Genomic DNA, 17615 nt, shown 5'->3' on the forward strand with positions numbered 1-17615 from the left:
CATTGTTACAGACGCATGTCCTGTTGATGGATGCTTTCCTACAGAACAACAGGCTGGATCATGTTTCGAGGGTAATGTCCTCGCATCCAACGTATCTGGAACATTTCCTGCGGACCCAACATTTCATCCTTCGGGGCGATGGTCCACTTCCTTATGACTATAGACATCTCATTGCCATTATGGTAAATATTGCACTTTTATTTATTTTTTTCTATAAACAAATTTGTAATTGGTATATTATGTCAAATTAGATAACTTTTTATACTTTATTTATTGATTTTTACCCATTGCGATTTTTATACTGAATGTCAAGTTTAGATTTTATCTCGTTCATTAGAAACTTTCGTTTCTGAATTTGCAGGATTTGAGATGAAATACGTTTCTTTTTTCTTTCAAAGCTTTATTGTAGGATACTTTTTTGTTAACTGTTTGATTTTATTGAATATAATTTATTATGCGCGTAGAGAAATGTTGCTCGCGAAGCTAAGCTTTGGTGTAATAATGACGCGTCTTCGTCTTCTTTTCTCTGAAGTTCCCTAAGATTGCCCTCGATGAGCGACAGCGGGTCACCGCGGGTCAAAGGTTATCGCAAACCGAGTAAATGCAGCGCATGTGTGTTTCGTAATGCTGTACACGTTCTCGTGAAAAGCAGTTGGTGAAGATATGAAAAATAGCGTTGACTGTTCCTTTATAATCTTTACTCGATGATCTGCGCACTCGTTTGTTTCACTTTCAGCTATTTTTGTATCAAAACATGCCCGCGGTTATTGTACAAAATTATATAATCTTATCTCTCTTAAATATGTAAGAACGTGCACATGTAAGAATCATCTTTAAAATGTCATTTAAATAATTGCAGTTTCAATGACGGCATCGTTCTATTACAATATTGAGATATAAATTTGAGAACTGTTTGCTGGTTGGCGAGATAGAGAAAATGTTTTTTTATTTTTTAATTTAAATTTTTTTTAGTTTCTCCGCAAATGATTGAATTTTTATATAATAGAAAGCTTGTTTATATTGCGTATAAGCGGTTTGGTGGACTATAAGTAACATGTAGGAGAATGTTTAATTGAAATTAAGAATCGGACCAACTCGTATTTTTAAATACATAAATCATTTATCATTCAAATGCTTAGAGAACAGATTCGTAAGGCGAGAAATAGGCTTGTCTAGATAACACCGCGCGCAGGCAGAAAGTAAAATTAATTTGCCTGTTTTAATTCGAATCGTAAGAACAATTTCACGATATGCAAGATATGCTCGATGAGAATAAAATGTGTTCTTTAGATGGTTTGCGCGATTTTTATTGATCTCTGTAAACGTCAGTTATTTTCTGAAATACGTTTTTCGGAATTCCAAAATACAGCAAGTATTCAAATATATTTTTCAGCGATGTTTGAGAAAGCAAACCTGTTTGTTTTTCACCCTTTAGTTGAATTCGAAGCGAGTTTATTAGATATCCAGTTCTTTCTTTCTTTTTTCCCTTTTTTTAGCTTACGCGTTTTTATTTCTTACAAAATTAAGACGGCAAAGAGAAACCCGTTTCCCAAGTTAAGATTCTTACTTCTTCTCTGGAGGCTAACTCGGATTTAGCTAATGCATAGTTGGAGATTGAATATATATTTCCGTAAAAGTAATATATGAAGTATAAAACCAGCCAGAAAGAGAGAAAGAGAGAGAGGGAGAGGGGGAGAGGGAGAGAGAGAGAGAGAGAAACTACGGTGTTGTTAGATACGCGATATAAGCGCGAGAGCAGTGGAGAGCAGGTATGCAGATTCCACAAACTGGTTTACTCTGAATTGTCGAGTTAACGGCTGTTTGACGAGCATTCGCGGCCGTGCAGCCGACTTTGTTTATTGCAAAATATTCGCAGACTGCAGACTGTAAAACTGCTATCTCTACAGGATATAATATCGAGGTTATACCTTCCGCCTTTGAATGATACACGGTTGTGATCGGATGTCGTGAGCTATTTCGAGCGCTTGATCCTACACTCAGCTGATAATTTAAACAATTCGCACATTACGATAGATTTTCTTTATTACTTCCTCGAGACTTGAGAACTTTACGCATTATATCTAGACATTTTTAATAACATTTACTAAATGTCGCGATATACAATAAGTTGATTCAAATGGTGTACCTTTCGCACTTTCTTCAGACGATCTCGGAACTCGACTTTAAAGTAATCTTGGTTTGATAATTCGAGAAGTACATCAGTAGTCCGGCACGATAGACGAAAATATCATCGCAACGTGTACGATTGATCGAGAAATATTTTATCTCGAAGAGCGTTGTGCTGACAAGGACGAAGTAAATTGTTAAACGGCATACACGCGGATGAGTGTGATAAAATGATAAGGTATCTGAAAACAGCTTTTCTACTGGTAAACATTGTGCTCGAATGTCCTCGTGGACGCGCTTCTTCGGAATACGATTTACGATTATTTTAAATTATTTTCCTTATTGATAAATTAATGCTGGAAAGGATTGCAGATCTTATTGCAGACAAAATTACATGAGAAATAACTATTTAAAAAGAATATATGTAGATCTTTTCTTCGGAAGTAAATATAACAACAAAATGCATTCACAAAATTCTTCGTCTTTTATTGATTTATTCTAGTATTATGACAGTTTATACACACACACACACACACACACACACACACACAATTATTAATCATTATCTGAATAAGATATTGGACAGCTCGCATGCTGAATAAATGAAAGGAAATATACGAAGAGTGTTCGAAGATAAGTATCATTGCTATCGTGAATCGCATTGCCTCACGTTCACTTATATCTTCTATCTAATGCAAGTATAAAAATGTTGCTATTATCAACGTTTGATAACATTATCATATCAATGATTTTAATAGGCTTAATAGGTGATTATTTATGTCGAACACAATGTGCATATAGCACAAAAAGCAATAATTTAAATATTACGAAGAGCGAATTGCATGAATGCAGAATCACGTGGAAACTTTATGCCAATAATATGTTATTTATGACTCGGAAAAGAAAACCAAAACAAAATATACTTTTCAGAAAACTATCTCCATCATATTTACAATTATTGTACAGGTAGTCATATTGGCATATCGATATCGGACTGTCTGAGATGCTGTAAATATCGCATTTTCTGTCGATTATTGTTCGCGCATATTATTATTCTCGTCACGGCGATAATGCACTATTCTCAGTATATTTTATCATCTTCCCGATCCTCGCGAGGTAATCTCTGACTCGGTGAAAAAAACAGGGATCGGTATCGTCCAGCTGGTAAATGTCTTTCGATAATTATGATTTGTTAATCTCTGATACACGATCGTCTCGCGAAACGATAAGTAATATTATTTTCCGTAATTGACGAATTGGGCGTCAGTCTGATCGATGCTGATCGATCACGCGATAAGGGACGCCGACACCTCTATTTTTCGCCACGGCGATCAGATTGGCGAACGCCAGTGAAATTATTAATGGGGAAAGCAACGCCGCCAAAGTGCTCGCGTTTCCTCCGGAAGATCCGCTAGATTCTCGAGAGGGAGGCGAAAATGTATTTGCAAACTCTCCTCTTATCGTGACTCTCGAATCGATCGATTTATCGTTCTCACGGTAAACACATGTCTTGTTTGCGTACCTTATTTCGCACTCCGTTCCCCCCTTCTCTCTCTCTCTCTTTCTCTCTCTTTATCGTCGTTTTCTTCTTTATTCAATTTATTTTCTACTCTTGCGTTCGCTCCTCCGTTCTTCTACCACGCGGCATTACCATGTCCTGTCACGATGATCGATCGGCACTGACAGGATCGTGCTGCATCCGCCGCCCACGTGAGATTTCCCGGTTGGCGAAATGACGAGTCAGGGGTGCTAAACTGACGCGTTTTCATACCCGCGGGGCTTTGCAAAGTTAGTCACGCGGGAATAAATAGATCGGCTGCCCGAGAGTTCACGCCAGGTAATTTAAACCCCAAATAATAGCGCCTACATAAAACTCATATTCAGTTTTTAAAAATAGATTTTCCGTTTTTACGAAGTAACTTACCACATCATTAGGTTAAGTCCTCCATTATTAACGTCTACTTTATGCAATATGTTATATATACCGTGAGACTATTAGCATATTTAAAACGTTAAATGTTCAACGTTGAACTCATCATGTTTTCATGTGTATAATTTTCAGTGATATTAACAAGATTGGAAAGTAAATAATGCGAACACAGTATGCAATTTTGTTAATTATTATACAGTCACCATCATTTTCCATAGTCGCCTACTTATTTATTAATCTTTTAATTTTGTTCTTTCTGTGGAGAAGAGAAAAGCTGATCGATGTAATTAAGAAAATGTGACTAAGGCAATTCGAACATCACTTGCTCTTACAAATTTTCTTCATGGTGTAATGATGGGGATAAGATGAATATCAAAGTCGGTTAGCTTCTTCGACAAAAGAATTAAATAAGTATTATCGTAGGCAATGATGACGATTATATTCAAAAAATAATACACAAAACTACATACTTTGTGTGTTAATATTATTTGTAAAAACAGTATTATTGTTCGGTCCTCCTAGTTATCTCTAATGCACATTATTTCGTTGATGATGACTTTGATATCAATGGCTTTATCATTGCTTTGACCGCAGTTGCGAATGATTCTCGGTTAAAACGTCCTCGCTGTTAATTAAATAAAACCGTGGGATTATTCATCGCAAGGGGATGCAGGATTGAGCGTAGTGCAAACATCCTTGAAACGGATGTTGCTGTTCGTCACGTGCTGGAAAATGATCGCGCGCGTGATAACGCGCGATATTGGCGGCCGCGCGCGCGACCTCGTGCAATTTTGCGCTTCGATGCATCATCACGTCGCCGTCAATTCGCCTATCGCCGGTCGAAATTTGTTATTGAAAAACGCGCATACGGCAAGCGGTCCTCCGAGAGCCCTCCTGCCCTCTTCTCATCCCCCCCGAAAAATAGAGCCAATAACATCGGCGCTCGTCCTCGAAAATTTTGTGGAGCGGGAAAACCCACCACGGGCGTTTATCGTGTGGGCGAGCGATATTCACACGCGTACACACGCGCGCAAATACACGTGCATCGATGGCAATAATGCACGCGACGTCATCCACGCGGCACTCAATACCGCGAATAGAAATTCCTCGCGCAGCAAAATTGCTTTCGGTCGACTCGCGCGCGCGCTTACTCGCTCGATCGCTCTTTTTTTTTGTTCGCCCTTATTTCCCTACGGGTAGTATCTTATCGATGGGCATTATCTGCAATCTAATTCCGCAGGCCTATCTTATTGTGATGTACGGCCTGAAGTAAGCACGATAATCGAGATTACGAGGTCCGCACCATCGAAGCTTGACCGTCATAAATTTGTTGATTTATTATGTAACGCGCGGGGTGCGCATTGATTTGTCTGTAATTATATTACACCATTGCACGACGCGCGTCATTTAAAACACTTGAGGCGCGCTTCATACGAAACATTTCCATTTGTGGATCTCTCGTTTCTTTAATGTGCACTTTAATTTTGTTTTATTAATCAATTAGCGACGCGTCTAGAGTTGTAGTTCCTTTCAGAGGAAAAATGTTCGTGATCTCCTTTAACGATATACGATTCAGGAGTAGATAGTAATCTAGGAGAGACGATTAACGTTAGAAACATTTTCCGAGGGTGGCATTAAGCACTCGCGGACGATACGAGAGTGATAAATTGACGAGAACAGGTTTGGAGATCTATTATCTCTTGGTGTAATTTCAGGCTGCGGGTAGGCACCAATGTAGCTACCTTATAAACCTGCAGAAGGGAGAGTTCCTTCTCCAGGGCGGTGACCCCTCATGGCTCCAAGGCCTGAGATCGATTCCGGGGAAACTGCAAGATCTCTATGAGATCAACAAGATCCTGGCCCATAGACCGTGGCTCCTGAATAAGTCGCACATAGAGGTAAGACGTGGGTGCGATTCAGAATAAGCGCGCATGAAATATTCGCACGAGAACGATTGGTGATGCAATATTGAACGTTTGTATTTCCAGAAATTGACTAAGGGCGTTGATAATTGGTCCTTAGCGGAGGTCGTTCATGCGATAGTCCTATTAGCTCATTTCCACTCGTTATCGTCTTTCGTATTTTCTTGCGGAATTAACGAGGAATTGGATAACGTAACTGGCCATCACTACAAGAAGAATATCCAGGACAATAGTGGTAACATACCGCCTGCCAAAGATAAGCTCACGAGCAGCCCTAAAAAGATCCCCCACGGAGACGGCAAGACTGGTACGTGATACTTGTTATAAATAACGCCAATCGTATGAAGTAACGATTACTTTGAAAAATATGAAAAATATTCCTTTTTTTGTGTGTACGTTCGCTTAATTTTTATACGTTTATATAAGGCCGAGACAAAAATTTATAACTACGCTGACCGAAATTCTTTCGATTCACAGAAAATATACCGTCGCCGCCGTCGTCGCCGAGTATAGTCGGCGAGCAGGAGGTCGGAGTGGAGACCCTGATGGAACGTATGAAGCGTCTCTCGGAAAAGTCCGAGTCTTATCAGATCACGCAGGAGGAGCTCTCCAAGAGATTTGAAACTGTCGAGACGCAGTCCGCCGAACTGGCTGCGGCGCCGCAGAGAAGCAGCTCGGTTCTCGACTCCGACATCGGTCTATTCATCGAGGATCCCACTTTCATTTACCAAGATTTCGCCAAGGTAAACCGCTTCGCACCGCATTACCGCCGTTATAGTAACTACGAAACAGTTAGCCCGCGACAGACCACCGTGAATGGTATCTTAATTGGGCTCGTCCATTTATGTTGATAACGTCAACGTTACTTTCGACCCTCATGTTATTCAACAACGCGCGGCAACAATGATTCCTCGCGCGCGTCCGTTGTTTTTGTACGCCTAGTTAAGTAGTATGTAATGGATTAGAGCCGAAAGAGAGGGAGAGGGAAAGAGAGAGAGAGAGAGAGAAAGACGATATTCCAAGGTAGCGTGTGGCTCATCCATGAATATTTAAGCTGGCTGCCTGCACTCCGCGCGCGTCGGCTTACGGCTTCGTTCGTGTAACTACTATGAATATTTACCGCGCGACGACGTTGTGTATTGGCTGACTTAAGATAGGCTACGAAGGCGGGGCACAGCGCTGCTTACGCCACGCGTTAATGCGCGTGATAATGAGAAAAGTCGCTTCGCCGGTTGCTATAATACATATATATATATATATATATATATATATATATATATATATATATCCTTCGTTTCTTAATATAAATTTTTTTACGTCTCTTTCGATTACTTTTTATCGTTTGAGTTCTTTCTTGTTTATCAAACTCGTTTTACCAAGTCCATTTTTTCCATCTTCTTCTAGCGCGGTCAGCTGAACGACATACCGACCTTTCGCGTCCAGGACTATTCCTGGGATGATCACGGTTACTCTTTAGTGAATCGCCTATACAATGACGTCGGTAATCTCCTCGATGACAAATTCAAGACCGCGTACAATTTGACGTATTATACAATGGGCACGCACAACAAGGTCGACACATCGCGCTTCAGACGGGCGATCTGGAACTATATACAATGTATGTTCGGCATCAGGCACGATGATTACGATTACAATGAGGTGAATCAATTGCTCGAGCGTAGCCTGAAAACCTTCATCAAAAGCGCCGTTTGCTATCCGGAGCGCGTCACAAAAAGGGATTACGATCGTGTCATGAGGGAATTCAAACACAGTGAAAAGGTAGGTGCAAATATCTTCCAAATTGTGTAATCTCCGACCCGATTCAAATTATTTTATTGAAAAACAAAAGATGTTTTCTTAAAATTACAAATATCTTTTAAAAATAAGTAATTTTGATCGAAACATATACAATTGAAGCATTTCCTGTAAAAACAAAAAAATCTACATAATAAAAAATGGATGTTTGTTTTTTTCTAAATTTAAAGCTCTTCAATTATATTGCAATAAGGTTGCATTTCCTACCTTTAGGAAATAAATCTTACAGAAATTTAAATGAATAGGAATTTATGTAAATTAGTTTACAAGTTAGATGTGTTAAATATAAAATACTTGACATTGTTCGGCTAAAAATAATTACTACCAGTCTTGCGATAGAAAGTTAAGATTAGTTCGCACGAAATGCATTATGCATATAAAATTAACCATTTAACATCTGTGATAAGACTTTTATCACGAATGAAACAAGAAATAAAAATTTATGCTCGCATAAACGAAAGCGGCGAAGAAACGAGACCCCGTTAGACATTACTGAATATTGCTTTTTTCTTTTGTTTTCCAGGTCCACGTGAACCTGATGATTTTAGAGGCTCGCATGCAAGCAGAATTGCTGTATGCCCTTCGTGCAGTGATGCGGTATATGACCTAAAGCGAAGTTCCGCGTTGCTCCCTCGTTTGTCTGCTGTCTGTCAGTCTGCAGTTTGTCGTCGATTTGTTTTCTCGCGTCGCGCTCCGTGCCGTAGATTCGCCGACTTTGCGCGCACGGCATGGACGGAACATGCGAGCGCGATATCATCGAGTCTTCTACAGAACATCACATACATACTTGCACGCGCGCTATCATAAGGCCGCTTCATCGTCGACTCGTGAATCGTGACGAGATAGCGAGCAATCGCGGTTCTTCAGCGAGTGCTGAAAAAGGCGATAGAGGAAGAGCAAGAAAAAGAAAAGAAGTTGCTGATTGCGGAGGGAAAACAAGAACGTAATATTTGGCCATTCAGCTGCGCTCTTGGCGCGATTTTTCATCCGATGGCGCTTTAATGACGAGATCAATGCGTCTTTGTTCCTCGAGCGGTTCACGAACACGTCGATTATATGTTCCACAGTTCCGTTTATTCGCGCAATAAAATATAAGTTCTTAACGAATGGAGTGCTTTTACATTGTGCGTGTTCGGAAGGAGATCCGTGAAAGGAAGAGATCATAAAAATGGAGGTAGAGATTGTGTGCGTACAGACAGGGAGACATGACAAGAAGAGGAAAGATTTATAATTTGTTTTGTACATAGACACTTGTATTTTTCTACGTTCGACATCGTAGCAGACTGTTATTTGTGCGTTTCGTTTATGTTTCAGATCTGTTTAAAAAAAGTTTGCTCTCGCCTGTTAGAAGCTTTCGAGTTGCGCTTTTAACTCTATACATACACACATGTACACATACACACAAACATATACGTGCGTACACTCTTCTTATTTGCGTTTGCAATTTTGATCTTATGCGCGATTCACCGAAAACGCATCATCGCAACAGTACACTCGTATCATCAAGCAAGTAAAAAAAAGTTCTTGTAGCTCCGCGCGACATTTTTGTTTCTCCCTTTATGCCGGATGGCTTGCTGAGAAGTGAAAAATTAATCGTAAGGCTAAATTAAGAAATCTATTAACTCTAATTCCGCGATCTTGTCCGGATTATCTTTGCCTCGAATTCAATTTGACTCGACTTCTTTGAGTTCTCGTTCTTGTGGTGCGCGCCACGCGTCTCGGTTATCGAAACTTCGAGCCGAAGGATCATCTTTCGCGCTCTGTGTATATGTATTTGAATGTAATGCGTTTTTTTAATTTTTTCATTTCGACGATCCCTATCTCGTGAAAGCTAACATAAAATGGTACTTTATTTACTACCATTCATTATATGCGTGTATCGAGCAAACATTAGACTATAGTAGCGATCCACGGCTTCGTGCACGTGTATAGTCATGTCATAACGTTACGATGACGCGTGCACGCGACCGCAGAGAGAAGCAATGCCTATCGGCTGTGTTTATTTATCGAGGGATGATGCGCTGCTATCGTATAGCCGAAAGGCGTCGCAAGCTCGCTTTGACCCATGCACCACTAAGTCTAGGCTGCTAATCTTGAGATTAACAATGAGAAGTCGTGTTTCCGTCAAGCTCTACTCGAGAGGGAGATTTGTTTGGTGTGTCAAAAGAAAAAAGACCGTTGTATCCGCTGCGATCACTTTTACAGATGAAAAAGGAGAAAAGAAGTGTAGCTTGGAGAACGTGGTTCAGGACTATCCGAGTTTTGCGTGCGCCACTGATAGAATTTGATCGATTCCACGAGAACACCAATTTCTCGACGCCCGATATTACGCGCGCGCGTGAGGGCGCTTATCAACGAATTTCAATGCCTTCGGCGTAGCGTTCTAATAAAACACTATATCGAAAGGAAAGAAAGAGAGAAAGAGTGAGAGAGAAAGAAAGCTTGATAAAACGACAAAAATTGCGATGCACGACTGACGAAGTCCCTTCTTCGGCGATTGATTGCGATCGTGCGGGGACGCCGTTCGTTTGGTGGTAAAGTGTTGTATGCGAGGAGAATCGAGGAGAGGCTGTTTAAACAAATCAAATTCTTATAATAGATTGTTAAGGTAATACAGACACGCAAAACACACACACACACACACATACACATACGTGTGGACATACACATATATACGCGGAAAAAGAACGTGGCACAACTATTACACGCGAAATATACGTGTTCTGTGATCGCATATATCTATATATATGTATACACACATACACATAAAAAAGCGAATATATATATATGTATATATATATAGATACATATATACGCATATTTACGATTAACTCGGCGTAAGAAAGGGAGGGAGAGCGAGAGGGAGAGAGTGTTGCGCGTGGCGAGTGTGTATTAAAATGCGCACGTAACTGGAAGTTTGATGATTCTACCTGTAGTGTTTGTAATTAGGGTGTCTCTTTATTATATAACTATGCGTGCGTATGTGCGGCCGCGTCTCAGATAATCGATTTATTTGCACGCGTTTCAATGACATGATAATCAGTACTTTGGAATGCGAACTTGTTTTCTGTAAACGATCCTTTGATCTCGATTCAACGATCGACTGTAAGTGGCACACAATGAGCAAAAATATCCGTGGCTGAAAATTAAAATTGGTGCAGTTTTTAGTTAATTATAATAATTCGAGTCTTGAGATTGCAAAAAGAAATTTTTTATTTATGCATAAATATAAAGTATGTTCAATATGTGTCTTATATACATAATATATATATTTTTTCAATATACAATATATACATATATTGAACATATTTTATACAAAAGGTTTTATACAAAAGGTTAGATAAAATAGTGTTTTCAGTAAATAAATAAGTAAACAAAATATATGCATACACATACACATACGTATAAATTTGTATATATGTATATATTGAATTTATTCGATACTTATATACATGAAGAATATATATGTGTATATGATGTGTATACATATGTATACACAATGCATTACATAATTTTTTTATTTAATATGTGATATAATATAGAGCAGAAAAATTCTCTTTTCTATAAAATATTAAAATTTTAATGAAATTCCACCGTTTAAACTCTTATGAAAATTTTTATAAACTCTTCTACGTTTAATTAACAATTCCCAACTTAATATCTGTATTTGCCGAGATTTACATCGATTTTACCATCGTTGACCATACTCATCTAGTCTACTGGTAAGCGAATATCGTTTCTCACTCCGGTGGCGAATGTTTCGATGAAGCAAAATCGCGTTCCAAAGTACGATTCCGCGCATAAGCGTAAACGCACGTACGCACGCAGAAACACGCATGGGTCGTCCGAATGAAACGGAACCAAAATTAATAGTAACAGCGAGACCTTTCGACCAACAGAGCGACGCGTTTCCTTTTTCTTTAGGCGACGTCTCCACATATCACACCAAAAGTTTAAAATAGAATGAAGAAACAGTTGCGTCGCTTATAGTTCATTTCGTCAGAATGGAACAGTCAAATCGACAGAACCAATAACTTTTTGGCGATCGAACTTTTTCTCTCTTCGCTTTGTGTAAACGTATCTTGCGAGTGACAACAAAGAAAGAGTAACACGGTTTTGCGACCCAATGCGACAAACACTCGCAGTTCGTCATGCCAATGACAGTATTTTCAGTTTTTTTTCTCTCTCTCTTTCTTTTTTAAATTATTTTAAGCTTTATTTCGAAAACTCTCTTTAGCTTCTTCTTTCTTTCATTTCTACTTATATATCTATTTATCTATTTATCTCATTTATTCAATGATTTATACGAGCTTGTTCGCAATTGATAAGCTTAGAGAACTCTGGATAAATCTTATTTTTTTCGTAAGGACTCGTATGCCGTTGTCGAATCATCAAAGATTAATATTGATTATTGGATTTTGTGGTATATCGTTTTTTTAAATTAAATTTACGACACGAAAACCCCACACAGTTGAAACCAAAGAGATATGTAACAAGTATCATTGTGATCATCTGAATTTTAATAATGTTATCTAAATTATATAATATATTAACACAAGATTAGAAAAAAAACGTATTCTATTCTGCACTAATACATATGTTCGAAATATTTTAATCGCGGATATTTTATTATATTTGATCACCTTTATGTTCGAATATTTGCGGAAAATTAAATTCTCTTCACGTATTTAGATAGTAAGTTTCACGATTTTCCACATTCATAATAATTCACGTGATTCTTTTTTTATTAAGCGAATACTAATGTAGGATTTAATGTGCATGTATTTCCGGCGCAATCCGCCAATGAATGAATGTTCGTTAATTATCGCAATATCTTGTTTAAGCGTTTTAGGATAGTTACATCGTGATGCTCTCAAAAACGCGAGAACACTTTTGCCGAAAATCGTATCGGCACATCGAGAGCTATGTTAACTTTCGGATTTTATATGAAATTAATAACAATGTGTTTTTAATACATTCGGTTGCGTAAAAAAAAATGAAATTTTACTTAAGATCTACTCATTTAACATGATCCGAAAAGAGCTACGTGTTAGGAAATCGTAGTTCTACCTTCCTTCTGTTCTTTCTAACTTTCTTTTCCTTTTTTTCCCTTTTTTTCTTTTTAACTTCTATTTTGTAGCTTTTTTTTTATTTATTTCTATTTTTATTTATTCAACACTATTATCTATTGTTAATTTTATTTTTTTAATGACATGCTAATCTTGAGCTTTTATTTTTTAATTTCTATCTTCTTGTTTTATCTCTTCGCTTTCGTTAATTTTCGTCATTATTCGCAGTTGTTTATTTTACGATCAGCGAATCATGAGATGAAAATTGATCGTTAGGGGAGAACGTTAACGAATACAGCATGTTCACGATAATTGTATGCGTAGATTGATCTCATAATATAATAATCGCGCGCGCCAGGGAGAGGAAGAGAGAGAGAAAGATAGTGAGAAGGAGAGGCAAAAAGAGAAAGGAGGAATAACGCGCGAAGCTTGTAGAGAAAAAGAGAATCGTCGTTGTAACGAGAAGGACGTTGTGTAACAAGTATAGACGACGTCCTACTCCATATCTTTCTTCTTTGTTCGTTTCTCTTGAAAACCGAGAAACACGAGAGATTCTCGTCGAAGCTGTACGTGAATGCCATTGCAGCGGGTGACACATCTGGGCGAATTATAATTTCGCGATAATTCTAAGAGGCATGATAGAGAGTAGAGAGAGGAAGAGAGAGAATGGGAAGGAGCAGGTAGAGTGAGGAAGTAAGTGTGAAAGAAATCGAGAATTTTATGTACGATTAAGTGAAAGCAGAGTGCGATCAGACATTGAGTAAAAAATGGGGCATTGAGATTTCTGATTTTCACATAGCGAAATATACAATCGTCGCCAACATACTCGAAAACGGGATTTTTATAATTTAAATATTTTGAATATCTAAAAGAGGTATTAGTTATTTGCATTGTCTGAGTTTTGATGCTCCGTGTGTCTGGTCGTGCTTTACTTTTTCGTTTGACTTTTATTCATTGCTGTTTCTCTCTTGAACACGCGTGGCAGAGCGAGTCGGAATTTTGAGTCGAGTTGATGCCTCTGTAAGGTTTAAAGTGAGAATCCTGGAGGTGGACGAGTGTGGAGAAAGAGAAAAATTGTCGAAAAGAAAAGCAAGGTGATGCGCGAGTAAAAGGAAACATTTTGAAAAAGATAAGGAGTATATATGTATGTACATGTAGAATCGGCTCTAAATTCGTCGTTTAATTGTCTCGAATAAGTTTAAACTCCCAAAGATAGAAAGAGCGAGAGCGAGAGAGAGTGAGAGAGAGAGAAGTGCACAAGTTATGCGTAGCCGAGAAAGAACGGTCCACCTCCGAAAGTCACAAAAAGCATATTAAAATAGTACATGCCACCGTATCGAGAATGATTGTGTGATAATTACAAGTGATTTGACTAGACCCTTTTCCCCCATTTTAGATGATCAAACAGAATGTTATCACGAAGGTATTTATTCGAATGTATATCAACACCTTGGTAATTGGATCTAGAGCGTTGAAAAAGCGAAAGAACATTTTTTTCTCATTTTGTGCTCTAAGATTTAGATCTCGAGCTATCGAAAAGCGACTGAAAAACACGCTTTGTAATAGTAGTCCATCGGTGTCATCGACGAGGAAGAGATTCCGGAAAAAAGAGTTAGGTCAGAAGGAATTCCTTATTCGCGAAGCTCGCTGTAACATCTCGGTCATGTTGATTCGATTAAGCATCGCGGTCGTAGCCTAATCTTATCATGGTCCGCCTCGCGAGCTCGCGATCTCTTTTGAGAGATTCATGGAATTTTCGTTGTTTTGTGTGTTCTCCGGCGATAAGCGGAAGATTGTCGGTTCCGTATTGTATTGGATATGTAAGACTCGAGCGATCATCGCCGCATGCGCGGCCTGGGGGAGAGGGTCGTATATGATGTGATTTCTTTTATATCATAACAAATAATGAACACTAAGAAATATTATAGTTTCATATAAGTGAGATATGTTATTTGTCATTTATTTTATCCCTTAATAAATGATGTTATATAAAAAAAATCAACAGAGATGGTTTCTGTATTCTTTATCTCATTTTATATTTAAGAATGAAATCGCCGCTAAAATGCGCTATTCTTTAGTAGTATTAGAAGATAGTTCCTAAACAGCTTTTAATCTTTATGCAATCAATTTTAAAATTAAGAACAGCACTTTACTCTTCATAGATTTTGATCAAATTTGCAGCAATGTTAGAGAAGCCTATCAAGTACTTAGGATTAGTCCTTTGAATAAGATTTAAGAAGTAATGAATTAAATGAAAATCTCTGTATACGCATAAATATATACTATTACATAGTTGCATTAAAAATTAAATATGCTGTTACAATTTTCAATCCCCTCAAAAAGAATTTGTTGTTGATTACAATTAATAAAATTCATGGTCAAGTATGGGGATATATGTCCAACAAAACGAACGTCGTTAACTTTTAATTCAAATTTTTGATCACATAATTCTGGTTTTACTTACAGTAAATAGAGTAAAACTTCATCAGTTGAATTACCACTACTCAGTGGTAATTATATATAATCAGTTAAATTTCCACTACTTACGTTTAACGTTGGAAACTGCAGACTATCTGGAAAGAAATAAAAAAATTATTATAATTATTGTATATATAAATATATATGTGTGTGTGTGTAGACACACATTTTCACAATTTAACTGTGTTTAAAAAAATGTTTGCAAACGTTATTTAGCTTAGATAAAAAAGAACCTGTAATAAATCTTCCACATTGATCAACGAATAAGGATTTTTTCGTTTGTATATTGATCCAAATCCCTTACATGATTAATATGTATATGTGGATATCGAAATAATAATCTATCACCATTGCTGTGACTTTTTAATAAAATTATTCTCCATGGTAATTATTCAATTTAGTTACACTAGTGCAAATAACGATGAAACTATGCTTATTCAATGCATTTTTGCATGACTCGAGCGAATTTGGCAGAAAAAAGTGTTCTTCTGCCTCGCGAAACGAGATATTAATCGTTAAAGTTTAGTAAAAAACAAATGTTCAGGTTAGGTTAATAAACCTGTCACACCGACGAATCGTAGCGACATGAACACGCTTCGCGATCTATGGTTGCGTTGTTAAATTCACAACGATGCACCCTGATACATGAGTTGCATAATTTAGCTGTTCTTAAATTACTGGTTGCGCACAACAGATGTATCGAGATGTATCATGCTGCATCGTTGCGAATTACGCGAAAACCTAATGGAAAATCTATCGCGCTATATGACACATTATGCCGCATTATACGAAAACCGCTCAGACAGCATGCACATCTTTTTTACGACTTTTTTTCACTATCCGTCATCTAGCCATCTCATGCCTCAATTCCTACATACATTTTATTCGCGATCAGCTATTGTCATTCATATCGCAAAGGATTTCTCCAAGTAAAGTATTGAAAATACCTTAGAATCCTAGCTAATCCCTTCAGGAATTTTGCTCGCGACATGAAAGCTCGGGTATAATGGCCAATTTCGTCATCGACACTTCGATATTTCGAACTTGGCGATCACTGTCCGTTTAAATATCATATTTAGACGGCCATTTTACGATTTCTTGGAAGGTAGACTCGTTACGATACAATCGCGATACTTCGATAATCGCAAGCGGACCGGCCGACTCCGATTGGCTCGCCGCTGCGTCACTTCGAGATTCTCAACCATTTCAAATCCGGCCAATCAAAAGCGTCGCGTCGACACACGGCGGTTGGACTCCGGGAGCAGTCGTTCACTCGTGTTTTCCGTGTTCCCGACGTAGTTTTAGCGACGATCTGATCGCCGTCGTCGTAGTAAACGTCGTCGGGATAAACCGAGAGATAACGTCGCATGTTCGCGAGCTCGTTCGTGGCGCAGCCGAGCAAGGGTGCCTCGCGGAAGAACGCGTCGGCAGTACGCGGTGTGCAGTGTGCAGCAAGTGGCAAGTGTCGTTTACGCGTCGCGGCGACTCGGAGCTTCGGAGCTCGAATTCGCCGCGATTTCACGCTCTCGCGAGACCTCTCTCGAAAACGAGCATCGCGATCTAATCGCCAAGCGAAGCGTCGCGACGCATTCGGCGGACCGTGCGTTGGATCGCCAGTCCCGCTGGTGCTGAGGCGTCGGTCGGCCAGACTTCGCGACTTTACGGTGAAAATGGCGGGCTGCCTTTCAAACCGACGCGCGACCAGTCGGGATTGAGATCTGTCGGACGAAGTGTGCCGTGTGCATTCGCCGTTTGTTGAACGTCGTCGTGATGATCGGCGTGTCTCGTATGGCTCGATTGCCCCGGTAGGTAATTATGCCCGCGATATTTCCGATCGGACGGCGGTACATAAACTCCGTCGTAGACTCGAACGATCGGATGTGCTCCGCGTTTCTTCGGGAGTCGGAAACACAGTGTGTTTTTGCGCGCGAAAATCGCCCTGTGACTCATAACAAAATAACATAATGGGATAGCAGCAAGACACGTATAGTGGACATTTATTGTGGTGTGTTGTGCACGAGCGGATACTCCAACGATTCGCCAACGACGGAGCAAGTGATGGAGATCGAGAATTGTGGCGACGCTAGTGGTCAGCATCGATGCGGGACCGTCAACGGGGAATGGTAAGTGCTTTTTATTGCGTTATCGATAAAGCTGTAGAAGCTGCCACACAGATGGCAGCACTATAACCGTTTTTGCGTCGATTCGTATCGTAAACTCGAGTATCTCGAGTTATTAGAAAGTAATAGATACGATCATAATCTTTTCACTTTG

At 39.0% G+C, this 17615-nt stretch overlaps 1 protein-coding gene and 2 long non-coding RNA genes across 5 annotated transcripts in view; 2 read left to right on the top strand and 1 right to left on the bottom strand.

The window, feature by feature from the left end:
• The window catches only part of LOC105840631 (sestrin-3), a 172601-nt gene extending 157800 nt beyond the window's left edge, over positions 1–14801 (top strand). For all 3 annotated transcript variants that reach the window (XM_028189883.2, XM_036290521.1, XM_028189882.2), the window contains exons 7-12: positions 12–182; positions 5773–5955; positions 6046–6286; positions 6457–6722; positions 7384–7758; positions 8318–14801. In XM_028189883.2, the coding sequence (XP_028045684.1) occupies positions 12–182; positions 5773–5955; positions 6046–6286; positions 6457–6722; positions 7384–7758; positions 8318–8404 (1323 nt within the window). In that variant the 3' untranslated portion in view covers positions 8405–14801. The remainder of the gene's footprint in view (positions 1–11; positions 183–5772; positions 5956–6045; positions 6287–6456; positions 6723–7383; positions 7759–8317) is intronic.
• On the bottom strand, positions 14155–16273 carry LOC114254222. The gene is made up of 2 exons (XR_004964242.1): positions 15575–16273; positions 14155–15436 (listed from the first exon to the last, which is right to left on the bottom strand). It is a non-coding gene; the product is annotated as an uncharacterized LOC114254222 (long non-coding RNA).
• A 302-nt stretch (positions 16274–16575) lies between these two features.
• Positions 16576–17615, top strand: part of LOC114254302 — a 137319-nt gene continuing 136279 nt past the window's right edge. Inside the window, exon 1 of the long non-coding RNA XR_003625690.2 lies at positions 16576–17464. This is a non-coding gene — a long non-coding RNA (uncharacterized LOC114254302). The remainder of the gene's footprint in view (positions 17465–17615) is intronic.

The sequence above is a fragment of the Monomorium pharaonis genome, chromosome 8, assembly GCF_013373865.1.
Source record: "Monomorium pharaonis isolate MP-MQ-018 chromosome 8, ASM1337386v2, whole genome shotgun sequence".
NCBI lineage: Eukaryota > Metazoa > Arthropoda > Insecta > Hymenoptera > Formicidae > Monomorium > Monomorium pharaonis.